Source organism: Diplotaxodon limnothrissa, linkage group LG6, assembly GCF_057381915.1.
Source record: "Diplotaxodon limnothrissa isolate DT_005_m linkage group LG6, D_limnothrissa_male_GT1.1, whole genome shotgun sequence".
Lineage (NCBI taxonomy): Eukaryota > Metazoa > Chordata > Actinopteri > Cichliformes > Cichlidae > Diplotaxodon > Diplotaxodon limnothrissa.
The window spans coordinates 27262852-27290358 of record NC_140601.1 but is presented as its reverse complement, the minus strand read 5'-3'; the positions used below and the strand labels follow the sequence as shown (position 1 = coordinate 27290358).

General features: G+C 42.4%; 1 protein-coding gene across 9 annotated transcripts in view; it reads left to right on the top strand.

Annotated features, from left to right (window-relative positions):
* The window catches only part of LOC146630721 (nuclear factor 1 X-type-like), a 110275-nt gene that overhangs the window by 31832 nt on the left and 50936 nt on the right, over nucleotides 1–27507 (top strand). For 6 of the 9 annotated variants that reach the window (XM_085354924.1, XM_085354929.1, XM_085354925.1 and 3 more), the window contains one exon: nucleotides 2288–2819. In XM_085354924.1, the coding sequence (XP_085211050.1) occupies nucleotides 2288–2819 (532 nt within the window). Of the gene's footprint in view, nucleotides 1–496; nucleotides 1477–2113; nucleotides 2820–27507 lie in introns of those variants that run through there. The other 3 variants (XM_085354928.1, XM_085354923.1, XM_085354927.1) reach the window with 2 other exon arrangements.

Sequence of the window (27507 nt, the reverse complement as noted above, 5' to 3'; positions counted from 1 at the left end):
TATGGTGCTGGAGCTATTAAAGTGGAGTAACAGGAAAAGGAAAAAAAGGAGGCGAAGGGGCCAGTTTGGATGTAAGACTGCATTTTGAAACAGGAGAGCATGTTTTTGGATGGTATTTTTTGTTTTGGGGGGTGGAGGGGGGTCTTTTTCTCCCCCCTCCTCTCTTTGTTTGTGTGGTAAATCCAGGAGCAGCTGCTGGTCTCAGGGTCTAGTGGGATTTTGGGTCTGTGTTTTCTCATGCCATCCCATGCCAAGGTGGTGTAACGCGAGCAGAGAGAGAGAGAAAGAGAGAGAGAGCGGGAGAGGGGTGTTTCAGGAGTGGGGGGTGCAGTTAGAGAGTGAGCTGGTTTGTTGGGATGGCTGTGACCATGTTGGTGACGAAGGTGGTGAGGGAGGGAGAAGTGTGGGGGGGGGAGCTTTAGGAGGCGGGTGCTGTCTGGATGCATGTAAAATTAATATCCTCTGGACTTTGCCTTTGCACTAGATTGGAACTTGTCTGTTTGGCTAATGACGTGCCTTCTGCCTGCACCACACACAATCCACCCCCTCCCGCCCTCTCTCCACTACCAGCCACCAACCATCCACACCCCCACCTCTTTGCTTCTCCCTCTGCCATCTCTCTCTTCCCTCCTTTTCAGTGCTTTGAGCGTGCGTATTGGCTGGGCTGTTTGAGACTCGATGCCAAATAGGTGGGCCCTCTGCGTGTTGGCACAGACTCAGTCAATGGTTAGAGACGGAAAGTGGAGAGGAAGAGAGAAAGAGAGAGACAGAGTTGGAGAGAAAGAGGGGGAAAAAAGAAGCTGCACTCGGGTTTGCCAGCGGTCGTGCACAGTCTTCCAACATTGATTCGGTCCTCTTGTTTTTGTTTTTTTTTCCCTTCTTCTCCTCTGTCCGCACCCCCCTTGTCCAGCTCTCTCTCTCTCCCTCTGCGTGAGTCTTATGCAGATCAGAATTGAACCAATAGCACGCGCTGCTTTGCCAGCCATTTTTTTTTTATTTTTGTTTTTCATCAAGATATTTTCTCTGCATGTTTTTGCAAACAAAGAAAGAAGCTTGTTTTAATTTTTGACAATTTTATTATTTTGCTGCACTATCTGTTTTATTTTATTTGTGCACACCCAGCTCCTTTTTTTCATCCTTTTAGACACAGAGATTGCTAAACTTTCTACACTCCTTCTGCTCTGCTCTTGCACAGCACCTCTCCTGCAGCTCTTGCTACAGTACCTCCTGTGTTCTTGTGCTGGTATTACACTGCACCCCCTGGCCTGTCTCCTCTTTCTCAGCTTTTTTGCCCCCTGCTGCTTTTATTGGACAGTTTATCAGCTTCTTTTTTTTGCTTCTTTTTTTTCCTCACTCTTTTGTTTTCAGCATTACTTCAGCGCCTTTTTTGACTCTACAATCCAGTTATTGTACTGGCTCTGCATTTTAAGTTTCTTTGCAATCGACGGGGTGAATTTATGATGAGAGAGCAAAATGGTAACTACCATGTAATTCTTGTTTTATTCACAAATATTTTTTGATCGTTACTGTTAAGCACTTTTGAGTGCAGGCGCAGTTGTATTATTTATGGACAAATATTTTATGTTGTGGCTTTTCAGCGAGACGGCTTTAATTTTATTAATCAGAATTTGGCATGTGCGTTCTTCTTGATTATGTTAGTGTTTTAAGCATTGTATAATACGCGTGGTCAGTTTGGATTATGTTTTAGAAATGTTGTGTTTTTACTTGACTTTTTGATACTTACTATACTGCTTTTGAGAATAATACTGTTTATGTTTAGTAATGGAATAGGATTGCACTATTTTTTATTTATAACTAGCACATTTGTTTATATTTAACCAGACAAACAACATTTACACAAATATCTCATGGAGACAAGTCTCATATTTTTTCTGTCTCATCTCTTACCTCAGTCATTCAGTGATGTGTTGTTCAGTGGTTTGTGAAGTGTGTCCTTCGGTGCGATGTGTCTGTATTAGAGAGCGCAAGGTATCTTTCCGTCTCCCCCTCTCTCTCTCTCTCTCTCTCTCTCTCATTCTCTCTCTCTCTCTCCCTCTCTCTCTGCGCCTCTCATTCTCTCCCTCCACTCACACGGAGCAGGCGCCGCTCCTCCATGCTGCGCGCCGGTGCTAACTGCCTCTCCTCTCTCTTTCCCTCCTCACCCCCTCTCCCTCTCTCCCCATCCTTCTCTCCCCCATTCTCCCCCTCTCTTTCCAATGCCTCCTCCTGCTTCCCCCCCTCCTCCCTCTCCTCATCCACCCTCCCCCCATCTTCCTCCCTCATCCAGGATGAATTCCACCCCTTCATCGAGGCCCTTCTGCCCCATGTCCGCGCCTTCGCCTACACCTGGTTCAACCTGCAGGCCCGCAAGCGTAAATACTTCAAAAAGCACGAGAAGCGCATGTCCAAGGAGGAAGAGCGTGCAGTGAAGGATGAACTGCTGGGAGAGAAGCCAGAGATCAAGCAGAAGTGGGCTTCACGCCTGTTGGCCAAGCTCCGCAAGGACATCCGGCCTGAGTTCCGTGAGGACTTTGTGCTCACCATCACGGGCAAAAAGCCCCCCTGCTGCGTGCTGTCCAACCCCGACCAGAAGGGCAAAATACGTCGCATCGACTGCCTGCGCCAGGCTGACAAGGTGTGGCGGCTGGACCTGGTGATGGTCATCCTGTTTAAGGGCAGCCCCTTGGAGAGCACGGACGGAGAACGACTGGTCAAGTCACCGCAGTGCACCAACCCTGGCCTGTGCGTCCAGCCACACCACATCGGAGTGTCCGTCAAGGAGCTGGACCTCTACCTGGCCTACTTCGTCCACACGCCAGGTATGTGAGAAACTGGACATCAGACACTAATTGAGAGGGATGCCAGCACGTAAACACTCGCCACATGTAATCATGTCGGTGTGCTTTTAGGATCGCGCTAACATTTTAACAATTTGAAACACAACACACTATAATTTGCAATATAGTAAAATATAGAAAATGACAAGGGTCAGTGAATTGGCTGGGGGGCTGGCTGACAATGACAACATAAAAAGAATAACGTAAAAGTAAAAATATTCAGAGACATAATAAAACCCTTTTTACTACTACGGAGGGAACGTTAAAGTAATAACTAAGCAGTTAAAAGGTAAGAAAAAAATAATAAAGTAAAGATTTATCTCTCAGATTAACAAAGTGAAAGTCCCTGCTTGCTTTTGTTCCCACAGAAAACAGCGGGTACGTTTTTGTTCTTTTAATATTTTTCTTTTCTTCATCTGTTTCTTGGGGTTTGTTTACATGACAACGTAGTATCAACAGTAATAAAAAAGAATTTGTTAGTGTGTGTCAGGGGCATACGTCCAGCGTGCTCTGGCAAGTAAGCGTTCATTATTCTGAGCGAGGCATTTGCGGCTTCATATGAGCATGTATTTTGTGTGTGTGTGTGTTTTGTTTTTTTCCTAGGAAAGAATTTGCATGCTTGTGTGTGTCTGTGTGTGTTTGAGTGACTGTTTTTTTATGAGATGAAATTTCTGTGTTTTTTGCGCAATGAATTTTGCACAAAGAAGAGTCACTGTTTATAGTATTGTACACAGTCTGTCGAGGTATATCTGCCATGGTAAGGCCATTGTAGCCAGAAATCATCATTTGGCCGCAGCCCAGGTTGTGTGTGTGCTTGTGTATTTATGTGTGTGTGTATGTGTGTGAGAGAGAGAGAGAAAGCGAACAGAGCCGTGAGCCTCCTGCCCTCAGGCCGCAGGCTGCTGCCGCCTTCACCGTCTGCCTGAACGTTAGCACCACGTTGGACCTGGCTGCCAAACTCACACTCACACACAAAACGCCAATGCTCAAAGACAGCCAGTACTATTGCAGCCACCTTCACACCCATACACACACATACAAACACAGCTAAATAAAGATACACACACACTCTTTTTAAAAAAAAGGAAAAAAGAAAAGAAAAACAACTCTGTCATCTCTGCAGCGCACTTTCACACGTAAAGGCAAACACGGTTTTAGTCACGATTGCGTACACACACCCACACAGCACACACGTTCGGCCAAGGACTATCACAGATACAGTTTAATACAGCCAAACATTGTTGTATCGCAGCCACCATCATGGATACACACACTCACACCCGGCCAAACATCACTATAGCCTCCAGTGCGCATACTCCTCACACACACAGCCAAAACACTGGCTGTGTTGTAGTTTTCCCCCCCCCACATTGCAAAAAAAAAAAAAAAAACTGTCAGAGAAGCCACACACACGCAGACACACACACACATAATATATCTCACAGCCAAATCTTCCAAATACACACTGCTTAACCATTTGCTGGCTACATATACAAACACACACTCATGACCTAATATTATGTCAGCTGGAATTTTCTGGAAATTTCAAACAGTGACTCAACCCGCACATATATATACAGCATATCCCAATCACTGTCCAAATACACACACACACACACACGCGCGCGCTCGTGTCTGCCGAGGCACAACTCTTACACTGGGCATTAACATTACTCTAGCCAAATGCTATCATAGGTGATCCTTAGGCTCTCTCTCTCTGAGACACACACACACACACACACACACACACACACACACACACACACACACACACACGCAAAATATCAATCCAGGCCAAATAACTCACAGCCTGAGCCAAACCCTGGCAGCAGTTCCAGCTTCACTTTGTTGGTCTCTCTGTGGCGGTAATAAACCATAGGTTGCGGCCATATTAGAGCATACTGAGAGAATATCAACAGTGTTTGGGTTTTTGTTTTTGTAGATGTAATTGATTGTATTTTTTTTAAATTTATAATCAAATTTAATCACGAAGAAAATGTCTCTTATAAAGATTTATTGGTATACTGGTGCATTTCGGGTCAGTTCTGTTTTACGCAAATGAAAATGTCTCCCCTTGTAAATTTTGCAAAATTAGTTTAATCATAAAATGAAAACTAAATCAAATGGCACACATATTTTAAGAGGTTATTTTTAATCTTTCAAATATTTTAAATTCATGGAGAAAGCAAAATGGCATGCTGGACAAAGGAATAAAGGAACACACCAATGAACAACAGAAAATATTTTATTCATGGTGTAATTCTGTGTATATTAGTTTAAGTAATTGAAGCTGCTTGGGTTTAAAACAGAGTGTGTAAAGGTTGCTACAGATGTTCTGATGTGTCCATACACACAAATGTAATTGAATTGCACTAAATTTCCTTTACCTGTACTGATGACGTCAGCCGTCCAATTTTCGGGTTCTTGGCATGTATTCATCACCGCAGCACTTAGTTTTACAACAGTATAGTAAAACACGTGACTACTTGGAGGCCCTTCCCAGTGCGCTGCCCATTCATAATGTCGGCTTACTGGATACTTTGTCTTATCTTATCTGACTAATACAATATATAATTATACAATAGTGTGCCTCAGCACTTTTATCTTATTCCAAAGAGCCGATTTTCACTTTAAGTCCTTGTTGGAGAGCTGCTTTGGGGTCTACACCAAGTGCAAACTTTCCGTGAGGTCAGCACACTTGTCTTTCCTTTGCTTTTAACTCACATTTAGGAAATGGGCATCAAGGCCTTCCGTTTCTCTGTTGCACTCATCTGTTACAGTGATGTGTGGTTGTGTGTTTTCCTTTTCCACTCACTTGCACAGTGAATGACAAGATGTGCTCATTGTTTGTTTTTGTTTGGTTTGTATTTTGTCGGTCTTTAGCATCTCTGTCTTCCTCGCTCCTCTTTGATCCCGTGCACACTTTTGTTTTGTCTCCTTAAACATCGCCTTCATTGTTGCTCTCACAGAGGTAAAGCCTCCGCTGATCTCTTTTGTTTATATTGTAGGAGACTCGGAGAGAGAGTGAGGGAGAGAGAGCACGTTGGGAAGCAGAAGAGGCTACAATAGTGATTGTTCTGTTTGGCAGCACCCGGGCCCCGTTGGTGTGGGAAGAAGAGAAAGACGTCTTGTGTTTTGTTTATGACAGAGTGGCAAAAGCTGCCACGGGGAATCTCTGGGCTTGCCGTCAGGCTTTCTCAGACTGTTCTGCAGCCAGCCAGCCTTTGAGATCCTCTCTGTTACAGAGCATAACACACCGCAGCCGTAACAGAACAAACCACGATGCCACAATACAAAACCTTCTCCGCCTGTTTTCAGGCACCTCAGATAAAGAGTAAAAAAAAAAAAGCAGACAGAGCAACATGTCTTTGAAACTGAATGACTTTGTAACTGAAATGCTGGCAGAGAAATAGATGAGAGGGAAAGAGGGGCTGTGGTGCAGTACAGTGAGTAGTGTATTTTTAGTGTTTATTAAGAGTGAGTGACTGGTATATTATAATGGAGATAGTGATCTCTTGGCCCGGAAGTGCCAAGGGTCTGCCAGAGCACCGAACACTGCCAGTGTCCAGTTGATAACCCATGAATGGAGCGCTTTGGATAGGCTTACACGTACTTCACCGTACTAGCCTGGATGTAGTTCTCACTTCTGTTACTCTGACTACTGCATAGGTGGCTGCAGCTGTACACCATCTGAGGAGAAGTTATTGCTCCTCCTCACAGTATTCAGTGGACTATTTGATTTATAATCTTTGGGCTGTTTTAGATTAAATTCAGCACATTTCTGATTTATTCGAGGTTGGAAAAATAGAAGATTAAAAAAAACATTTGTCAGGTCCAAAGTTAGCTCTATGCACTTAGTCATAGCTTGGAAAGCATTTTTCCAGCGTTTTATTATTTTTTTTCCCCTTTTTCTTTTGTACGCCGTAAGTGTGATCATGAAAAGATGTTTCAAATGTGTTTCCAATCAAAAGTGCAGTACAGGAAATTTGCAGTCACTCTGAGGGAGGTGTGAAATGTGCTCGCCGTGCCATTTCTGCCATGACCGCTCCACACTCCACGCTCTGTAGTGCCAGATCCCGCCTCTCTCTCACTATAGCAGTAGTCATGCCTTGGACATTGCTGTGAGAAAGCCCAGAGAAGCCTTAGTGTTGTGGCCAGCCCCCCAGCCAATTCACTGACCACAGCTAGGATTCACAAATAAAACCCTACTTGCGTTCATCACTATGCAAAACTCTAGAGTTTATGGGGATGAAAAAGGTAATTAAATGTGTGAGGGAAAAAAGGTGAAAAAATGTAGTAACAGGAAAGGGAGAGAAAAAGAGAAAGGAATCCTGACACTCAGGAATCACGTGAATTGTTTGTGACATCTTAAAAGTTAAAGGAATACTCTGATGGATTCCACAGGTCTTCTTTTCCCCATAGCTCGTTGTTTTTTCCCTGTGAAAATAATCTGTTGTTAATTACTTCCTGGATCTCCTCTCAGACTCCCATGACATCACAAGGTTTGAGTGGACTATCCTTGTGTGCAAGCACAGCTTAGGATGGCCGTCAGCAGTGAAGTTTTGATTAAATGAAATCTTGACACTCGGGAGGGGGGGTCGGTTAGGTCTGAGGCTTTTCTGTTGTGTGTGTGGTGGGAACAGGGCCCACGTCGGCTAAGAAAAGCTCTCCACATGCAGAGCAGCTTTGGCATCAGCAAATGTTTACTGATGACTCTCGTTTAGTCGGGTCTTTTGCACATCTCTGCCTTTCTGTCTGGCCTCAGGGACGCGTTGAGGTGGCTATGTATCAAATCTAAAGGGTTAAGACGCAGGGAGAGCCCCGTCACATTAGAGAGGCCAAGTGAGAGGGAGTCTTCTCACACTATTCTTGGCTTCAGAAAAAAGTCTGTATTTGGATAGCTATTGCTATCCGTCTAGCCAAAGCCCTGTTGTGTACTCATTCGTTCCAAAACACGCGCACACATACACAGACGCGAGGCTAACATTGGGGTGTCACAGACGCACATAGATTGATCCAAAACCGCAGGGTCTGCATTTATCTCATGAGACCATGATGACACAAGCTGACTCGAAGGAAAATTAGAAAAACAAAAAAACACGAGAAAGGCGAGTCAAAGACAATGTTGTTGTGTTTGGTGTCCCATTAAATTGACCAGTGACAACTGGCATGCTCCTTGATACGGTGCCTTTTGTCCTAGAAAAGCTCTCCGCTTTTTTTGGTTTTACATAACGATCATAAGCCTCCATTTCTTTGGCTGTGCCTGACTCGGGAGAGAGTAAAACCCATGAACAATTCTGGTCTACCCGCATCTGTTTCCTTTTGTGTGAAGAGTTTCAGTGTCGGAGATATGCGGTAAATAGATTATTCCAGTGAAATTGGGAGGCCATCACTATGGTGGAGGAGACAAATAAGACAGTTTGTGCTATTTGGCTCTTTTACTGGTTTTTCTCAGATGCCCTGTGTCTTTTTGAATGAACCCAGCTGTCAGACTTTTTTTCTGCTCCCCATGAGAAGAAGCACTGCAGCGTAAACGCAAAGCAGGTAGAGCAGCAGAAAAGCAAAAGGAAATTTTCAGCGTTCTGTGGTTTTCATGATTAGGGGAAAAAACGTCTCAAATTAAACAATTTACATTTCTTTGGATACTAATTGTGCATATCTTTTTTTCCTTATAGTATTTTAATTTATTGCAGTGCTCATTTTAAATTTACAACTACACAATTTTAGATTTCCACAAATTAAATTAACCTTTAATTTAAATTTTGGCCCAGTGGTGATGTGTTCAAAATAATATCTTGAAATACATTATGCAAATTAAAGTAAATGTATCTTTATTATTTTCACTAATTTAATAATGTAACACATTGTTGCTATTTTTCCGCCTAAATTACTCTTCGGACTGGCATGTAATACATGCTTAGCAGTTTTTTGTTTATTTGAAAGAAAAGACGAGTGTTTTCACACGCTGCCGAGCCTAGTCTAATACCTACTGTTGAGATTTAATTGCACATTAAAACACAGTAACGTTTGTTAAATAAAAATGGGTGTAGGCTAAGCCACGCCATGCAGTGATAAAAACTGCATTCTTTACTTGAGCTGAGTGGGCTTTTTAACATTTTTTATTAGGAGAAAAACTAAAGTGTAAAAAAAGAAGGGGAGGGGGGGGGCAAGAAAAAGAGATGAAAAGAAAGAGGTTATTGAGAAAAAAGAGAGTCAGAAGCAGCGAGGGGGAGGTATTGTCTGTATTAATACTGTGTCTTCCCAGTGCCGGGTCTCTTTTCAGGCTTTTGTAGCGGCGCCAACCATGAAATGTGTCTGTCCCCAAAAACCATATACCCACTCAGGAGGGTTTCCCGACCTCAGAGAGACAGAGAGGAGGAGGAAGAGGAGGAGAAGGAGCAGGAGAAAGAGCGCTATGGCCAATGCTCAATCTCAGACAGGCCAGCCAGAAAGGAGGGAGAGCCAGGGAACACGGCTTATTCACCGGGCTGCACTCACAGCGAGGCCCTGGCAAAGGCTGCTGAGTCTGGCTAATGGCAGTATTCAGTGCCACACAGCAATAGGTGTGCTATAATAAGTACCTCAGTACTGTGTTTCAAATCCAAGGCACTATTACTTATGTTTCTGTTGTTTTTATTAAATTTTTCCCCGCATAGTTATTTTTCTTAAGAGAAGCGGTTTTGCTGAGTTTGTTTTGTTGAATTAAAAGTTGGGTCAGTACCGATTTAGAAAAAAGAAATAAAAATATCATCTATTTCATTTTATTTTGCACATGTGGGTTGAAGAATAATGAAATTATTATGTGGGCGAATTTAACACGGCAAAGGAGTCTAATGTTGAAAGTGAGAGGAGTTGTGTCGGCGGTCGCTTTTGGCACGATGCTATCTCCCTGCATGGAAGACGCCAAATTTTCATGATATTCCCTGCCAACCTCCTCCCTCTGATCCTCTCTTTCTTCTCTTTTCTTTCCTTCGCTTGTTCCGCTTTTCTTTTATTCCTCTTTAAGGTTCAAATGAATGCCCTCCCCTAGCCTCATTAACACCCTGGACTTCTATTTGCAGCTACAAAAAAATGTAAAATAACTTGTAAGCACAAACATTTTAGCACTCAATAGGACCATTTTTCTCAGTTTTAATGAAAGCAGGCCATCACACATGTGGAGGCTTTGAACCTTGATTTTTTTTTTTTAGTGGCCAAAGATGTTTTGTCACCAGTCATTTTTTTATATTTCAAATTACAGAAAAACCTTCAACACTCTTTATGGTTAGTATGTAATGCCTTAGTTTATTTTTACATTTGTTTATTTGTCAGTCAAAGTATTTTTGTGTATGCAGTCAGGCTGGATTGCAGTTTAGTTTCCCTTCTGGATAAATGTAGTCCTTTCACTTTATGATATTTGCTTAACTCATTATTTAATTTGGTTGCTTATTATTTTCTGGTTAAAACATCATCACACTGAGATGGTCCGTCTTTCCGAAAAAGCCGCTCTTAGATGTTTGGAGGAAAAAGAACTTCATGAAGGCTTCATTTGATGTTTGTTACACCGTGAGAAGGAGAGCAGTTTAGAGAAGACAGAAAGTGGGGTGGAGGGGGGTGGGGGTGAATAAGTGAGCTAGCCGAGAAGCACAGCAAAATGCAGAGAATCAAATTTGGCATGCGTCTGTGTAAGCGAGTAAGCTTCAAATCAGTTTGGACACAGATCTAGGACACTAGACGTAGAGAAGAAAGCGGGATGAAACGGGATAGGGAACAACATGGAATTGGGAGCAGGCATAGTGTGTATATTTTGTATTTATGTTGAGCATATAGGGGGTGTAGTTAAGGGGAGGATGAGGGGGCTGGTGGATGAGGATGCGGTTTGTTGGGGAAAGGTGGTTGACGCGGGGGGTGTTTTGGTAGAGTGTCCCTCAATGACGACTTGAAAAACAGGCCGGTAAATAAATGCGAGTGGCGGTAAACAAGGCTCGGCGCTTCATCAAAAGACCCCATTCATCTGTGAACAGGAGAGTCTCTCTTTTCTCTGAGGAGACAGAAAAAGGAACCCACTGACGCTGACGAGAGGACGGCGCTTGTTTAGATAACAGGATGAGTTTGGAGTGAAATGGCATTAGTGTGTGTGTGTCTATGTGTGCGTGTTCACGTTTGAGTTTGAGCGAGCTTGGAGGGGTGTGCAGAGCAGGTGGAAAGTGGACAGAGTCTCAGCGAGTGGAGTAAGGTGGGGGCAGAGATAGTGTTTTGTTTTTTGTGTGTGTGTTTGTTCTTTATCACTACCATGGATTCAGGAAAGGATGGTGTTTTCAGGGGTTAGAATTAAGGACTAAAGACAGTGTGTGTTTGTGTGTCTAGTACAAAGCAGTGTAGTGGGTGGTGGTGGGGGGTTCTTTTGGCAACGTTTATGTGTGTAAGCACAGGCGTGCATATGTGTGAGAGTGCATATGTGCATATGTCTGCTCATTATACATGGTTATTTTTTCCAGACCAAGCACTATGCTCTACTTTGCATGATTTACAGTACTATGAGCCAAGCAGGCGTCTTTTTTTAGATTCAGAGTTTGGAAGGAGAAGAGTTTTGGGGTCTCAGGGACACCGTGGTGAACTGGCCACAGCAAGGTGTTATGCTTCACTCTCTGTTTCAGCTGTTTATAATTCAGCTCGTCGGCCCGTCGGCCAAGGGAGCCAGGTGTAAACTAACTGCTAAAAGTCCTATGGCGCATTTCTGTTGTGAAAACTTTCTCATTAAGAGGAGATGAATTTATGAACACGAAGATCAGGGTTAAGTCACCTCCAACCACTTAGTGAATTGTAATTGAAAGAGCGGAGCGGGAAGCCAAGTGAGGGGCGTCTTTTAAAAGCTTTTATTTGGTTTATGTTTAATTGTGTTACACTTGAGTGTGACTGTTAACAGCTCTGACTCTTTTAAACTTGCCTGTAATTGTTAAGAGCACGTCTTGTTTATAGTCGCGGCCTTGTGCAGTAAGACGCGAGAAGTGCATCTGTCACTTTGCAACTTGAGTGATCTGACAGCTGAGCTTTATACTTTTCATTTACAACCTCGGAGCAGCGGAAGACATGCAGTACTTTCATCTTGTCATTGACAATGTTAAGAGACTCTTAAAAACCCTTTGTGTAGGTAGCAGCAGCATCCACCACACACAGTATCGCAGTTTCTCTGTTGCCGTCTGTCTTATTTTTGGGGGATGAATGATTTAATTTTAATGTCCTTCCATTAATATGTTTTTCTACACTGACTGGTACAGGCTTTTTTTCGTTTGTTTTTTTAGTCAGAAATCCCCCCTTCTCTCTGTCCCCTTTCTTGCCACCCCAAAGTCCCCCTCCCCAGTCCACCGCCTGTTCCCCTCACGTTTATTGGACCCAAATTCGGCTGCCACCATGGCAACCCGGGCTCCCAGGGAACCTTGCCTGGGTGCAATCCAAGGTGCCTTCAGGGTGGCACTGGCAGGCGTTGTCTGCGTCAGTGGGCTGTCACCACGGCAGGTTGCTGCGACAAGGCCAGCCCGGTTGTGGCCTGCCTCAGTGGGAGTGCTAGCTCGCTAACCTCCTTTAACTAACTACTAGCTAACATGACCTGCCATATCCGGTGACAGTAGCTGCCGCTTCAACTGCTGCAGGCCTCGGCAACTGCAACGTGGGGGAAGCAGGGGAAGCGTTTCACCAGTACGCATATTGATGTGGCATGGCTGGGTGCCCATTGCTGCCTCCCACATGAAAGAAAACAGGGAGAGAGACGAGAGAGTGAGAGGGAGAAAGATGGTATAGAGATGCGTTTTCAGTGTGTAATATATGAGTATATACATTTATTTAAACAATGCTCTTCTCTTGGGGTGTGTAAACATTCAGCTGCACATATTTGGCTCCGCATGTGTTGCCAAAGCACGTGTATGATCTATAAATGCATGATTATGATCTGTGTACATCATCATGCATCTGTTGAGGCAATATGGTTTTATGACTGATGCCGACAACCATCAGTGGCCCAACAATTCGAACGACAAGTGAAATTAAAACATGATGGTGTATTGTTTAGTTCTTGTTTTTCTTTTCAGATTGCATTTTTTTTCTCCTCCACAAAGTGTGTGACTGTATGCTTCTGTGTAAGTGCATGGCTTTGTCTGTACAGTCATCTGTTTTATCCTGTTTAATTGCAAACAAAACAAATAGGTGACACACAGACTGTTCGTACTTAATGGGATGATAATGTTAGTGCGATCCAGATTGTATGCTAAATAGAAAAGGACACTTGTGAATGGTTGTATTTATTTGTGCTTTTTCCAGACAGTGGAAATCCTGCAACACTTTGGGCACATTTTCTCTTTGCATGGATTGGCACCTGGTGCATCCACCCACCTTTTTTCCTTCAAACACACACATACACACAGGCCAAGCGCAAACTGCTGAAACCTAGTCAGTGGGTAGTCTGGTACAGTAGGGATTCGTGCAGTGCTTATTCTTACCTCAGCTTTATCCAGCGAGGCATTCCTGCTGTGGCACTGTAAACAATGCAAGGCCTGCTGACTTAGAGCATCGTAAGTGGTAACACTTTTCAGGACTATATGAAGCCCTGTATAGTTTCTATATATAACCACTTCAGAGTAACTGTGATGCTCTTTTTTTGTGGTGCACCTATAGAGTTTGGACTACAGTTAAAGGCGGGTAGCACATTTCAGAGGTTCACCCAATTAAAGCTACATCCAGAACATGTTCAGAAGCTAAAAGTAGCTGCGGAAAAGTGACTAATCGCTTAAAATTATGACTAGAAAAAGCAGTTTAGGCAGCACTCCATTTGGAGACTTTGTAGCCACTCTGAGTGCTCTCCATGCACTACATTCCAGCTCTAAACTGCACAGAGTAGTTAAGGGTAGGGCAACACATTGGCTCTGCAGGGAAGGAATGGATATCTCATCACCCTGCTTTCCTAAACTGTGAGTCGGTATCCCTAAGTTGCCTTGGGCCAATCACTGTTAACAGTTGGGCTCCACTTGATGAAAATACCAGTTTACAATTTACCTGGTCTGGGGTTCAGAAGTACTTTACTAGAGGGACTTCTGGGCAGTTTGGGTACAGCTTGGTATTAAATCTCTTTGACTGGGTCTTTTATATTTTACACCACTCTTTTATCTTTTATCAATTTTCCTCTCTCTTTGAGAACAAAGTCAGCGTTTCTTCCTTACTCCTAAGTGAGTTCAGACGGGCCAGAGAGACGGTGCATTCGTCACGCGAGGTGTGTAAGGAGATATGATGTGTGATGCATGACGGTGCAGCGTGCGCGCTCAGAGCTGCCAGCTGGTGTAAAGGGGCCAGAGGTAGAAAGTTTAACAGAGAAAGAAAAGTTTGACAGTGAATCATTTAACACTGTATAAACTGCAGATGAATTATTGTTAAATTCCTCCTTCCTTTTCTGATTCTCTCATTTTCTGTAGTCTCTTTCTCTCTTTCTCTTCCCTGACCTTAAATTGAGGGTTAGATTGAGGATAGTGACGGGCTAATGAGCCCCTTTTTCCTGCAATTACACCCCTCTCTCCTATTCCCTCTGTCTCTCGCTGTTTCCATCTCAAGTTCTCTGTTTTAGCATTGTCTGTTCATTTTTTTCTTTCAGGCAAATTATTCAGTTTCCTTAATCTCTTCTGTCTCATGTTTCTCCTTTCCCCAGTTTCCCTTTTTTCCTGTCACCTTCTTAGAAAGTAGTGGTAAATCAAGATGGCACTCCATCTTTTAAGGCGACATGATGGTCAATTAAAGAAATCTGGTCCTAATTTGTAGTTGATTGCTATCTGAGATTTTGGATGGAAACTCAGCTTGTTAATAAAGAAAAAATGCAGAACCCTGCTTCCTTCTCTTTGCTCCCTCCTTTGTTTTCATTTGATTAGACTTTTTATTTTGGCTTACTCTTCGCGTTGGCTTCATGTAGTTTTGTTTTTTCTTCATTGCTCTCTGAATTACACTTACTCAAAATCAAGAGTACATTTTTAGTTTATGTAGTGAAGATTGGAAAGTATATTTTACCTTACCATATTATTCACGTGGTGCTCTTGGTTGTTGGCATATTGGCAACACATCTTGGTATACAGGCTCATTTTTTCTTTCCACACTCTCTTTCACTTAGTGGGTCTAATTTGTCTCTTAAACACAGAGAAACTTTTGTATATGTGTATTAACATGTTTAACTGGAGGTGTACATGGAAAAAATGACATGATTTCTTTTCCTTTCATGGTGCCTGGTTGCTGTTTGTGTTTAGCTTGATTGCTAACCCGCTGTGTCTTCCTCCCCACTGTGCGCTGGCCATGAACTGGAGCAGAGTTTTCAAGGGTTTCGTGGCCCTTCCTGCTTTTTAATTCTATGACATAATGTGTCTATACAGAGTAAAAACCACTGCTCTTTACTAGTCTAACATCCTTGGAACAATTAGAGCCTCGAAGGCTATGGATGTGAGTTTAAAACAGTTCATACATGTTAAGCATGCATATGTTGATGTTGGTGCAAGATCACGGTTATTTTTAATTTATTTAATGATTAAAGTATTTGACAGCATGTCACCGTCGAGGCTTGCCTTTAGCTGTATTGTCACCATGCGTTTGAATAACAGTGGTGTGGCTTAGTAAGTTAGATTAAAGCTCTGGTGCCCAGCAATCACCCAACCTGTTAAAATGGCCTTGAACAAGACACTGAATACCCAGCAGCTCCAGAGGTGTTACTCTGTAACCAACCCCAATCTTTGACCCCTCTGAGCACTGCAACAGGAGTAAAGAATTTTTAAAGGAGTTCAGTGGAGTATCACATTATTAGTAAACCCTAGCATACAGCCATGATCTTTGGTTCGTGAATACCTTGCACAGGTGATAATGGGAAGCTACCTCCTGGCCTAGCAGCAGTTGCTTCACATCTTTTCTCCGTGCCTTGTGCCAAGTAAAAGTCACTTTGAATGCTAAATCCTTGCATAGTGTGCAGTGCTTACAAGTCCCAATCTAGGCTGATCCCTATTAATACAATGGGTCATGATCAGACTAAAAACTGTAGCATTCAGCTGCCCTCCATGTGGCCTGTTGTTATGGCAGGGTCAGTTCAATGACAGCCCAAGAGATTTTAACACAAGGAGAAAAATATGCAAGTTGCTGAGTTCTGACTGTATGTAACACATATGTGGCTGTTTTTGATTAAAAGTTGTTGTTGTAATTGTGGGGCTTAAAATGCCAGGTGGCGGATGTGTCCCACTAATCCCCTATCTAATTTCGAGGTCCAGGGGTGAAGCTCTTAATCCGAAACACACACATACGCACGTTCATGGTCTTCCAAACACACAGGCACACATGTACCTATTCACAGTCACTCCAACACACACACACATTCACCCACAAACACACATATGGACATGCACGTGTCCCTGGTCCTCTCTGTTAACTGCGTTCATGCAAAGTTTTAAAACTTTCAGAAACCCCCGACTTACTTAGTAATGCTTTAATATATGCGCACACCTGCAGACACTCATAAAACATTGTTAACTTCATAAATTTATGCGCTTGTGCTTTGCCTTCATTCCTCCATAAATACATACACAAGTGTATAATATATTAATGGAAGTTGGTTGGCCTTTCTGTCTATTTTGCTTCCTCTTAGCCTTTCACTGACGTGATTACTTTTTATGACAAAGGTTGTTGCTACACATCAGGCCATATTAAGGTACACTTGAGACTGAAGAAAGTGTCAGAGATACTGGGAGATAAGGTAGTTGGCTGCCTGCTCCACCCTTTTACCTCAGTTCACCCCTGCTCCTCTCCACTCTGCTGTATGTAGGTCAGCCACACCGCACACACGCCACACTCAATGGATAGCTACAGTGTAACATGGGGAATGTCTGCAATGATTAGCCTTTCACAGCTTCTGTTGGATTTTAACTTGCGCTAAAGTTTAAACAATAAAAATGTGGTGCTTCACTGAACTTTTGTTTATCTTTGATTTTTGTATCAGTTTAACTTTATAATAGCTTTCTTCAGGATTAGTGTTTATCTGTTAGTCTTTTACTGTCTGGCGTTATTTAAATTTGCAGCCTTAAAATAAGTTTTACTTTTAACTACTAGGTGACTTTGTGCCTCTATAGCCTGTTGATAGTGGTATTTCTTTACTGTAAATGGCTCAGCATACTTCCATTTCTTCTTTGTCTTTGTCTCATCCTGTTACCTTATGGTGGCAGGTGTGGTGGCCATGTGTTTTAAGTATGTCTAGTAGTTTACAGCCCAAGCTAAGAGGGAGAGGAAGGAGGGAGGCATGCAGAGAGGGAGGAGGAACCGCCTTGCCCCGGGCGTAGGGTCATCTCAGGTGAAATGTCTCTGGGCACGTGGGCATGTCTAAAAGAAAAGAGGGAGGAGTCAGAGGAGGAGTTTGTTGAGACATGCGATAGGCACAAAAAAAAGTTTGTGATAGGAAAGGAGATCAGAAGAACAGCCAGTCTCATGAAAGAATAGCACAGATACAGTTTTCTAATCAGTTCGGGGTTTTTTTTGTTATACATACGAAGAGCCTAGATGTAGAATTTAATGGCTTGGAATTAAGGGGAGGGAAGGATATGGAGGGAGTAACTCCTGTCCAGACTGCTGTACTGTGAATGCAGAGGGAGTTCCTAATAAAGGAAAAATATGCATCTGAGTGATACATTAAGTGACCAGGACAGTGTTGTGACTTTTTCATGATAGCAACAAGATGTGTGTTCAGACTGGGAGTACTGAGAAAGGTGCCTCGTCAGGGGACCTCTGTCAGTAACGTTGTGGAGAAAGTTTTCGAAACTCAAGGAGGGAAAATAAAATGAGGGTTTTGGGGGGGTGGGGGTGACGCATGATTTCCCAAGCTCAGATATGAAAAGAGGGCGGAGTGGTAGAGAGAGAGAGGGCGGAAAGGACAAAAACAGAGAGAATTGGGGAGGTGGCAAGAGGAAGAGAGAGGCTGCAAAGAGAGGGGGAATGTGAGAGAGAGAGAGAGCAAGCTTCTCTGCAGGGTGGGTTTCCTGAGGTCACAGTACTGAATATCACAGAGGAATGTGGAATGCTGAATCGCTGCCAAGGCAAACACACCGGCCGCACCACCGCTGCCCCCAATGGCTGTCAAGGGTCGTTTTATATACGCACAAAGGGAGGCAAACACAAAGTCATATATGTGCGTGAGCATATATGGAGTACAATCACACAGAATGCCTAGCTCACACACATGTCTGCACTTGTAGAAAGATTCGTGCTGTCAGCACCTGCAGAAGACGTCACCTCTAGCAGCCGACAGCGGGGCTGATGTGATCCCATCGCAAGATGGTCTCTAGTTTGTAGCAGTTGCTGACAGCGCAGAACAGTAATCAGCCACAAAGTTTATACCACAGTTCTCCGCAGCCGTCATTAGAAGGGATGTTCTTGTTTTCAAATGAGCAGTATGTAGAATTGTTTTCATTAGTTTATGTGTGTAGAAGGACCATTAAAATGGACCGTGACAGAATAGCTGAAATGCAAGGAGCTGTAAGTTATTGCAGCTGTGACACAAACTTGCACGAGCGCGCACACACACACACACACACACACACAGAGGAAATACACACGTATAGACATGTGCGTCTACAGTTACGCACAAAGTGAATGACTCATTTACTGCAGGTTGGAAAAACATGTTAAAACACACTCACACATACACTGATCCAGTGACTCATACGCCATGCATACACATGCTAAGCCAGTGTTTGATGTTTTGTCAAGGATTTAGGTTATATCCGCCAGAGGCTAAAAATAAATGCATGAAAGATGTAGAGGCTAGATCACCTTTGAAGACTTCATTTCATGCACAAATGATGAAAAAGCAGAGAGATAAAGTTCTCATCCAAGGGACAAGAAACTCTGTACTCCGCGTTCATTCATACCAAAGTCAAATGAAAATCGTTTTAAACATTCTCATTGGATTGAGTGAAGGACAGTGAAATACAAATTCATATAGGTTCAACGGGATGGAGGATGGGATGCACTTCAGAACAGTATGCAGTCATGCATGGATGTGTGAGTGGGACCATTTTAGTGTGTGAGCATATAAGGATTTACTTGCCCCAGCTCACAGGTCCCAATAAAAGTTAACAAGACAAATTGCTAGGTCTCTGTCTGTGGTTGTTTTTCTAGCTGTTGCGCATTTAGTAATCCCACCCTTTTTCCTTGTGTGCGTGAGCATGTTTAACTGTGTCTTTTTTTTCCCTTCCACCTCCTCTACCCTCCCTCTGTCTCGGAGCATGCCAGGGTCAGAGGTCATAACAACTGAGCCACTCCATCGTTCTTTGATGTGGTGCGCCACACAGATGCGTGCACACACATGCACTCGTGCACACACACATGCAGACACACCAAGGTCAAGTCAAGACAAACAGCCCTCACACTCAGGGCCTTGTGCCTCAGTTTGCTCTCTCAAAGCGCTGACAGCCAAAAAAGAAAAAACAAGGCCAAGGCTTTGATGTGCTCCCATGTTTGCCACATGCACATTAGCAGGTTTTGACAACACCCCCTTAGACCTGGGAAAGGGGCACATCTTTGTGCTTCGGAGCTGCAATGTATGAGCATGAAGAATTGATGTACTTTGTGTCCACAAAGACAAAAAAAACTATAGTTTATATTGAGATGAGAAATGCTCAGATGGATGTAGTTGCAGGCATGTGGTGAAAACCCAGAGTCTGAATATTATCCCTGTAAGATCAAGTGCAACATTATCCAGACCTTTCCGTTTTTGGTTGGAGGCTTGGAAGCAGGTTGCAGGAACAGGTAAAATGTTTTGAACCTAAACCAAAAATCTCTTGGACCAACTGAGTGCGATGCTTTATGCTACTATTGCAAGCCCATTATTTTGCTCATAATGTAGACAGACTATGTGACATGTCACTAGAGGTCTTCATCCAGACTATTATTCAATGCTCTTTTTTTTTCATAATCTAATTTATAAATTGGCAACTTTATGCCCTACAGGGACCTTTCCCAACCAGTGTTTGTGTTTTCTGTTTAAAGATCATCAGTCAGTGTCTAAAAGTAGGCCGGTTCTAGCGTTTGTTCACACCACAGGAGTTTAAATGAGCTCATTTAATTTGCGCAAGTGTTTGTATGCGCCCATATGTATTTATTTATGCGGTTGCTCACACATGTACAGCCAGAATGCATGTGTGTGTTTTTCATTCTGTCCACACCCTGTCATCTCCCTTCATCCCTCTGTTCTTTCCCTCCCTCGCTCTTAGCTGTGCAGTTGGGAGAGGCAGGCCCGAAGTCAAAAGTGCAAGTGTGCCGCTTGGCTGATGAGTCACAGAGAGGCAGCTTTCCCCCACTGTTTGTAAATATGTGGTTACCCTAATTGAACGCAGCTCCAGTTCCTAACAACTTTCATTTCTTCTTCTTTTTCTGAGTGTGAGTGTGTGTGTGTGTGTGTGTGTGTGACCACAGCTGGAGGAGCAGGAATCACATGACTGTGACAGTCGCAGTGGAAAAAAAAATTGCACATACATACAGTCACATATAACAAAGATGGAGAGATCCACTCACGCGCACACCTGGGGTCCAATTTTTACTGGGCGAGAGAGGGTTGTAACAAATCTTTCTACGTCTCTGCTTTTCCTTCTTTCTCACACACGTGCACGCACAGAGCAACTTTAACATCTCTCCATAATTACAGGCTCTAAGTTCCCAGTCTGGAGGCTGTGGTTTGGCTGCCCCTCCTCTCCCTCCATTAAGACACTAAACAGCGTGTGTCACTCAGCACTTGGACAACTCCTCCCCAGAGGTGGCAGCAGGGGGCCAATAAATGTACACTCTAATACACACATAAGCACACACACAATCACACTTTATGTCTCTCACTAACACACACACACACACACACACACACACACACACACACACACACACACACACACACACACACACACACAGCAGGTGTTAGTGAGGGGCCAGTAAATGTTTTCCCTGAGGGCTTTGTCTGGGTGGCACTGTCAGTGCTACTGCCAACTACCAAAGCTCATCTCTGTCCATTTTAAGATAAGATGAGATAAGATAAGGTAAGGTAGGGCAATTTATTGTCTCTCATATGAGGAAATCGTTCTGGAAAAGAACAAAAACCAATAAACATCACAACAGAAAACCTAAATGGGCAGATGTTTTTGCAAATTTGCTAACATAAATTTTACTAATTGCAGGAAAGCTTTGTAGAATTAACAAAGCCAGCCTCATGTTAACTAAATTGCAGACTACCCCAAGGTGTGATATTACCCTGTTATGAGACAGAATTGCCAAAGTATTGCACTTTGCTATTGCTATCCTCAAACTAACATTGAAATAGGAACTCCTCTAATCTCCTTGGCTAACTGGGTGAGGGAATTAGATTTTGCTAGTCACCAGCGTATCAGCCTGAATCTAGCATATCAGCTCCAATCTGATGCTCAGCCACAACAACATGCTGGTTTTGTGGGAGTGAAGCGAAGCAATGGGAAAAACAAGCAATCCCTTTTCATTTAAAACATCGCTATCACAGCTTGCATCTTGATAAACCTTGACCCTGGTGTTAATCCTGCCCATCGTGCTGATTGCCTAATTATTGGTCATCCTGAAGTTGTATATTGGACCACTAGATTGTTAGGCAATAAATTGCCAGAGTCCCAGAGGAACAAGATTCAAGCATCCAGGCAAAGAAAATCTTGCTGTGTACTCCTAATTTTGTAAAACATCCTAATATGTCTTTCTGTTAAACTTACTTTTGCTGATACGCATTATCAAGTCTCTTATCTCTTATTTTGGCCTCCTGACTTAACTGCAACTTCCTGTGATATCTGTGCAGACTCAGAATTGGGCTTTACTAAAATTGTCTCTGCCAACCCTTATCATTGCAGCATAGACTTAGAAATGTCATATTTAGGTCCTTAAATAGTTTTAATAGAACTAATTAGATTATGTCCTCCTTCTTAAGCCCAGGAGCACCTGGTACAGAATTAGACTTTATTTTAACCTATTTTTTCTTATGTAGCATGATCCATGAGCCTTTTAGTAAACAAACATGAGAAAATGTTCCCCGGATTTAAGCCTATTGACTTCATCCTGTGCAATTCTAGAAGGCGGTCTGATACAAAATCCTTTTTAATTTATCTTACAGCACCTTGATCTTTAAAGTTTGGCTTTAAAGAACCTTCACAGACAAAGTTTGGCTTTGTTGGCGGCTGGGTGCATATGAAGATTTAGTAACTTTACCTCTTCTAACTGAACCCTGAAATCATCACCTTTAGGGCTGCCACAAACGATTATTTTGATAGTCGACTAGTCACCGATTATTTTTGCGATTAGTCGACTAATCAGATCATCATCCATTGGACGCAAAACTACAGCTTATTGCACCAGCAGCATCTGCTCTTATATAACTATCATTAGCTTACAGCTTTAAGTGTTTATTCTTAGTTAGCGTATTGTCTGTCTTGTCTTAATGTTGGTTTAAAATGGAGCACTGTAACAAAAAATAATTTCCCCCAGGGATCAATAAAGTATTCTGATTCTGATTCTGATTAAGGTCTGTGCTAACTAAAAATAAAGACAAGATGATAGTTTATTAAATTTTAATCAAATTTGCGGATTGTTTCGGTGAAGTTTAATAAACTCCTTGCTATCTAAAATATGACAGGACACTGGAGTATATTCTGGAGCATCTCACACTTCTGATAATCAGTTGTCTGCTTGACGTTTATTCAGCTGTGTAAAAACTATAACTTTAATCTCAGACAAACTGATTTACTCAGGAACAAATAAAATACTAAAAAAAAAAGCCAAACAATAACATTTTAAGTTATCTAAGTGACTCATATATATTTAACCTGAGTAGCGAAAGACGGCGGTGGGTTTGAAAACGATTTGCGGGGAGTCCGGTGTTCTCACGGCGCTAGTGAGCCTAGCCCCCGGCTCGCTAACGAGCTAGTGGGTAACAGATGTCTCCGAAAACGTCGGAGCGCTTTTGAAAATATGTGGTGTCCTGATAAACTGAGCAGATATTTGAGGTTTACACAGCTACATTCTCGCCTGAAAATATGTTAAACGTTTATTTTGTGACCCAGAAAGAATAATAAGAGTAACATTAAAACTAACCAGCTGCTGCCATTGTTGGAAACTGCGCTGGGCCGCGCTATGAATTCTGGGACACAGCTTCTTCTTCTTCTTCTTCTTCTTCTTCGGGGTTTAACGGTAGCTGACATCCTTGTACATGCAATGCTGCCATCTTCTGTTTCAGTCCGTTATTACACTCTTAAATCCTGCCACTTATTCCTGCGTCTTTTGTGATCTTACAAAGCTTCAAACGACGCGTCGACTATTAAATCAGTCGTCGACGATTTTGATAGTCGACGTAATCGTGACTAGTCGACAAATCGTGGCAGCCCTAATCACCTTGTTTGCTCAGTTATCATCATCACTAGAGAAAGATTTTGTTGATTTGAATTTGTTGCTGAGTTTTTAAAATAAGAATCAGCTTGTTAAAATCAGTTTAATGACATTAATTAATGAAGTTTAAAAATAAAACGATCTCAGAATTGCCTCTGTGGGAAATGATGAACCAGTTGTAAACATTAGGGTAGCGATACAAACAATATATAGGTTCAGATATACACTTTTAGCTGTAGCATTCTCACTTCCTGCTCCCTTGTTACACCATTGCATTGGCTCTTGGTGTTTATTCTGTCACCTGCAGCTCCATCTGTGCCAATTTTTACACTGCAATTCATCTGTACCTAATTTGAATTTGATTTGATTTACCTATGATGACTTGTGCTTGACCTTCCACTTAGGGTCATGGCACAGTCAACTCCAGGAGTTTTTTGACCCTGCACGGACCCTGCACGCACTAACCAGTCTGTGTGTGGTGGAGACATATTGGTGTTAGGATTTCTGGCCTAGTCTAGTGTTGTTAATGACCGATTAATCGACTGGTGACAGTATATCTCAGTGCCAAAGCAGCTTAGCCTCTCTGAGCACAGCCAGAACACCCTGTGATTGTGTGTTGCACATGTGGGGACATTTGTGTAGCAACACCACACTGCTATAGCACATTTGCCTATCCCAAAGTACACGACGGAATGAACTGTACCAGCTGTATGTCACTAATAATTCCTCTGCATTTGTAAGGTAAGCACCATGATTACCACTGTGCAATACGATTAGTGGTGTATGATCAAAAAGCAACATGGGCAAAAGAGTTAGTGACTAAAGGAAACACATGCAGCTGTGCAGACCCGATGAAATAAGCACATATGCACGCTCATGCACACACTGGTCGGACGTTAAACACAGTTTAAATCCACTCGAGGATTACAAATCCACTTATAGTGGGTCAACTTGACGATGTCAGCTGCTGATCCCACACAGATCCTGCGGCCCTTTCACATCGCTTCATGTTGCAAATTTGAAAGAAAAAAATATGAACATGGTGAATTCCCCAGTGGGTAGTTGCAATGCATGTGTGCACGAGGGAAAAATGCATGCACATAGTCACTGCAGGGCATTACGGCCACGCTGTTTTCTGTGTGTAGTCCAGATGCTGAGACCTTGCACTCTGTGGAGACTGAGAACCGCTGCGTGTTTTACAAGAAGACCAAATAAGAGAGTGTAGCAGCAAGGAGTGAAGAGCAGAGCTTTTGCATCTGTTTTTGTATTAGCATGGTCCAGTGAAGGAGTACATCGTCTGAATGAGTAATGACACATATGATATTGACTTTAATCACATCTGTTTATGTGATTTCATCTCCCTCCATTCCCATTGGACCTCCCCTAGTTCTTGGATTGGGCTGCTGCCTGGTCTGCCAAAAATAATCGCTTGTTTGCTGCTATTTACTTAAATCTGTCAAAGAGGCACTGTTGGAGCTCATGCTGTTATGGTTCTCTCTTTTGCACTGTGTGTATCTGCATTTGTGTATGCATATCTTTAAAAGGATGTGCCAATGTCTAATGTCCTATACTGTTTTGTCAGTTGTGTGTGAGAGTCAAACGTATCCAGGGATCCCAAGCCAGTGGATACACACACACACACTCTGTCTTTCGCATACACACATGCAACTAGAGCCAGCTAGCTAAAGAGTGTGATACGCCTCAAGATCTATGTGAGTAGAAACCTGGCAGACACACTGGGTTCATCTCACCATCTCTCAGTGTGAGACTAGAGGTCTGTGGAAAAAAAAAACCATCCTCAGACTATAACACACACACACACACACACACACACACACACGCGCACGCACGCACATGCTCCCAGCGCCTTAGAGAAGTAAAGACGTGTCAGACAGTGGTGTTGGGGGAGATTTGTGTGGTTTGGATGTTTGCCTTGGTCAGATGAGCGATGTCATTTTTCCTCCTACTTTATGAAAAACGAAGGAGGGGGAGAGTGAATGGTCAAAGAGCATGCCAGGTGAGAGGATGCCAGGCAGATGTCAGCTCACACTTCCCCTCCCTTCTTCTTCAGCTTATGTTCTTTCTTCATTTTCTGTCTTGGTCCTGTTTAATCATTTCTGCTAACTCCCCTCTCTCTCATCTTTTCGCTTTTCACTTTGGAGTCTGGAGGCAGGCTGCTCCCAGCTGGAAATGAGTCTGAAAGCATCCAGGGATATATCAATTATTATTAAACCCACTCTTTGGTTGCCAAATACCTCATCACTCATGTGAACACATGCACAAATATGCACACATACACACACCACCTGACAAAGTGAAGCAACCACATTTCTGACAGACGATAGACATTTAAAAAGAAGAACAAAACAGCATCTTTCTGATTAGAAATTGAGGGGTTGGTCTTCCGCAATTTGATGTTAAAATGGTAAACATATGTCAAAGCTGTCTTCTCAGAGTACAAACTTGCAGAGCATCTTTTTGGAAGTCCTCTTTGTTATGCCGTTGATCCCACCACACCCAGTGGCCTGCGGTCCTTGTCCAAACTACACATTTGCAATCAATCCCAGGCTCATTAAACCCTCTAAACACACTTTCTGTGATGAAGACATTAAGACTTGAGCTCACTTAACAAAAGTCAAATGGTTGCCTTAAAATGATGAGCTAAACTGTTGTTTAAGGAAATATTTTCTTCATGTCGTGTTAAATTTTGCATCCTGCTCATTTTAATTGATGTTATTCACCTGTTTTGCATTTATTTGACAAGCCATTCAAAACAGGTGAAACATACATTAGGTACCAGATAATTTTCTACAGGACAGCTTTCCACTTTGCTACAGCAGGCATTTAACAGGGAGTTAAAACACTGAAATTATTTTTAGAGAGAAAAGCTTGTTGTTGCATTGCGTTGTTTAAAGATCAAGTTAATTTTAAAAAATGAATGGGGTGGAGGTGAGGACACACACCTGCAGATGTGCAGTACTTTGTATGCAATAGTGGAAGAGATCAAAGAGGTGCAATTCACATTGAAATGCATGAGGCAGAAACTTTTACAGCTTCCTGCATTTACATGAGGTTAATGAGATGAAATTATAGCATGACAGCACATGCACATCTTCTGAAATGTAAAGCTTCAAATCAGTAGTTGGTAAATGTTATGACTGTTTCACTATAGGAGACTGCATTAGTTAAAATATCAAGCGAATAAACTGCAACAGCTATAGATGCATTTTTTATTCTTAAAATATCTGAATAGTGCACAATTAGCATTGCAAGACTTCATTCAGTACACTGCAGCTCATGTATGTGAAACATGAACTCAGTTACACTTTTAGTTTAAATCAAGTGTAGATGTCTGTGTCAGTATTCCTTTTGGTAGTAGACTGTATTGCTTTCACTTCCTCCCTCCATCATTCGTTGCTGTGTCTGCACGCGCTCAGAAAAATCTGAGATAGCAGAGCTTATTTTCCTCCTGTTAGAAGAAGCCATTCATTATACTGGTCTTACTTAAACAGGATGAAAAACAACTTCCCCAGAACAAGGTAATACACCTATCACTGTGGACACGAAGCCAAGGAATCCATTGTACTTTCGTGAGCATTAAACATTTTTCCTGTTAATCACTCGACACCCACAGGAGGTAACAGGACATGGCGTCTTCTCATATCTTCCATATTTATTCCATAGTTATTGTTCAGATAACAGCTCGTCTTTAAGGAATGTTCTACAGCACAAAGTTTGTGATTCAACCAACACAGACGTCTTCCATCAAAGTGTATGAGTGGTAAAAAAAAAAAAAAAAAATTACAAACAGTCAAAAGATTGCACAAATTACCACAGCCCCTAAGAGGAGTTTAAAAAAACCTCTCTGCTAAAAATCATAGACTATTCAAATAACTGAAAATAACTACTAATAAGAAAACCTAAACAATAGAGATAGAGATTACTTTATTTAGTTTATTTAGGTTCCCTGCTACTTTAATTAGAGGTTTTTAAAATCTAATTTTAATTTTAAGTCGCAGTCTATTGGATTTAATCTGAATTTTGAATTCCAACATGTGGTTGCCTGTGAGTCATGATCTGAGGTTTTCTTGGTATTATGTCCATTCATCCAAGAATCCTTTAGGAAATTCCTTTGAATTAAGAAACTTTTTGTTTTCCAGTAGTTCAGATGTTATAAAGTTTTTGAACATTTATACATTATTTGAAATCCTTTTTTTTTTAAATCAATGTGTTATTAATTGTATTTTGTCCTGTG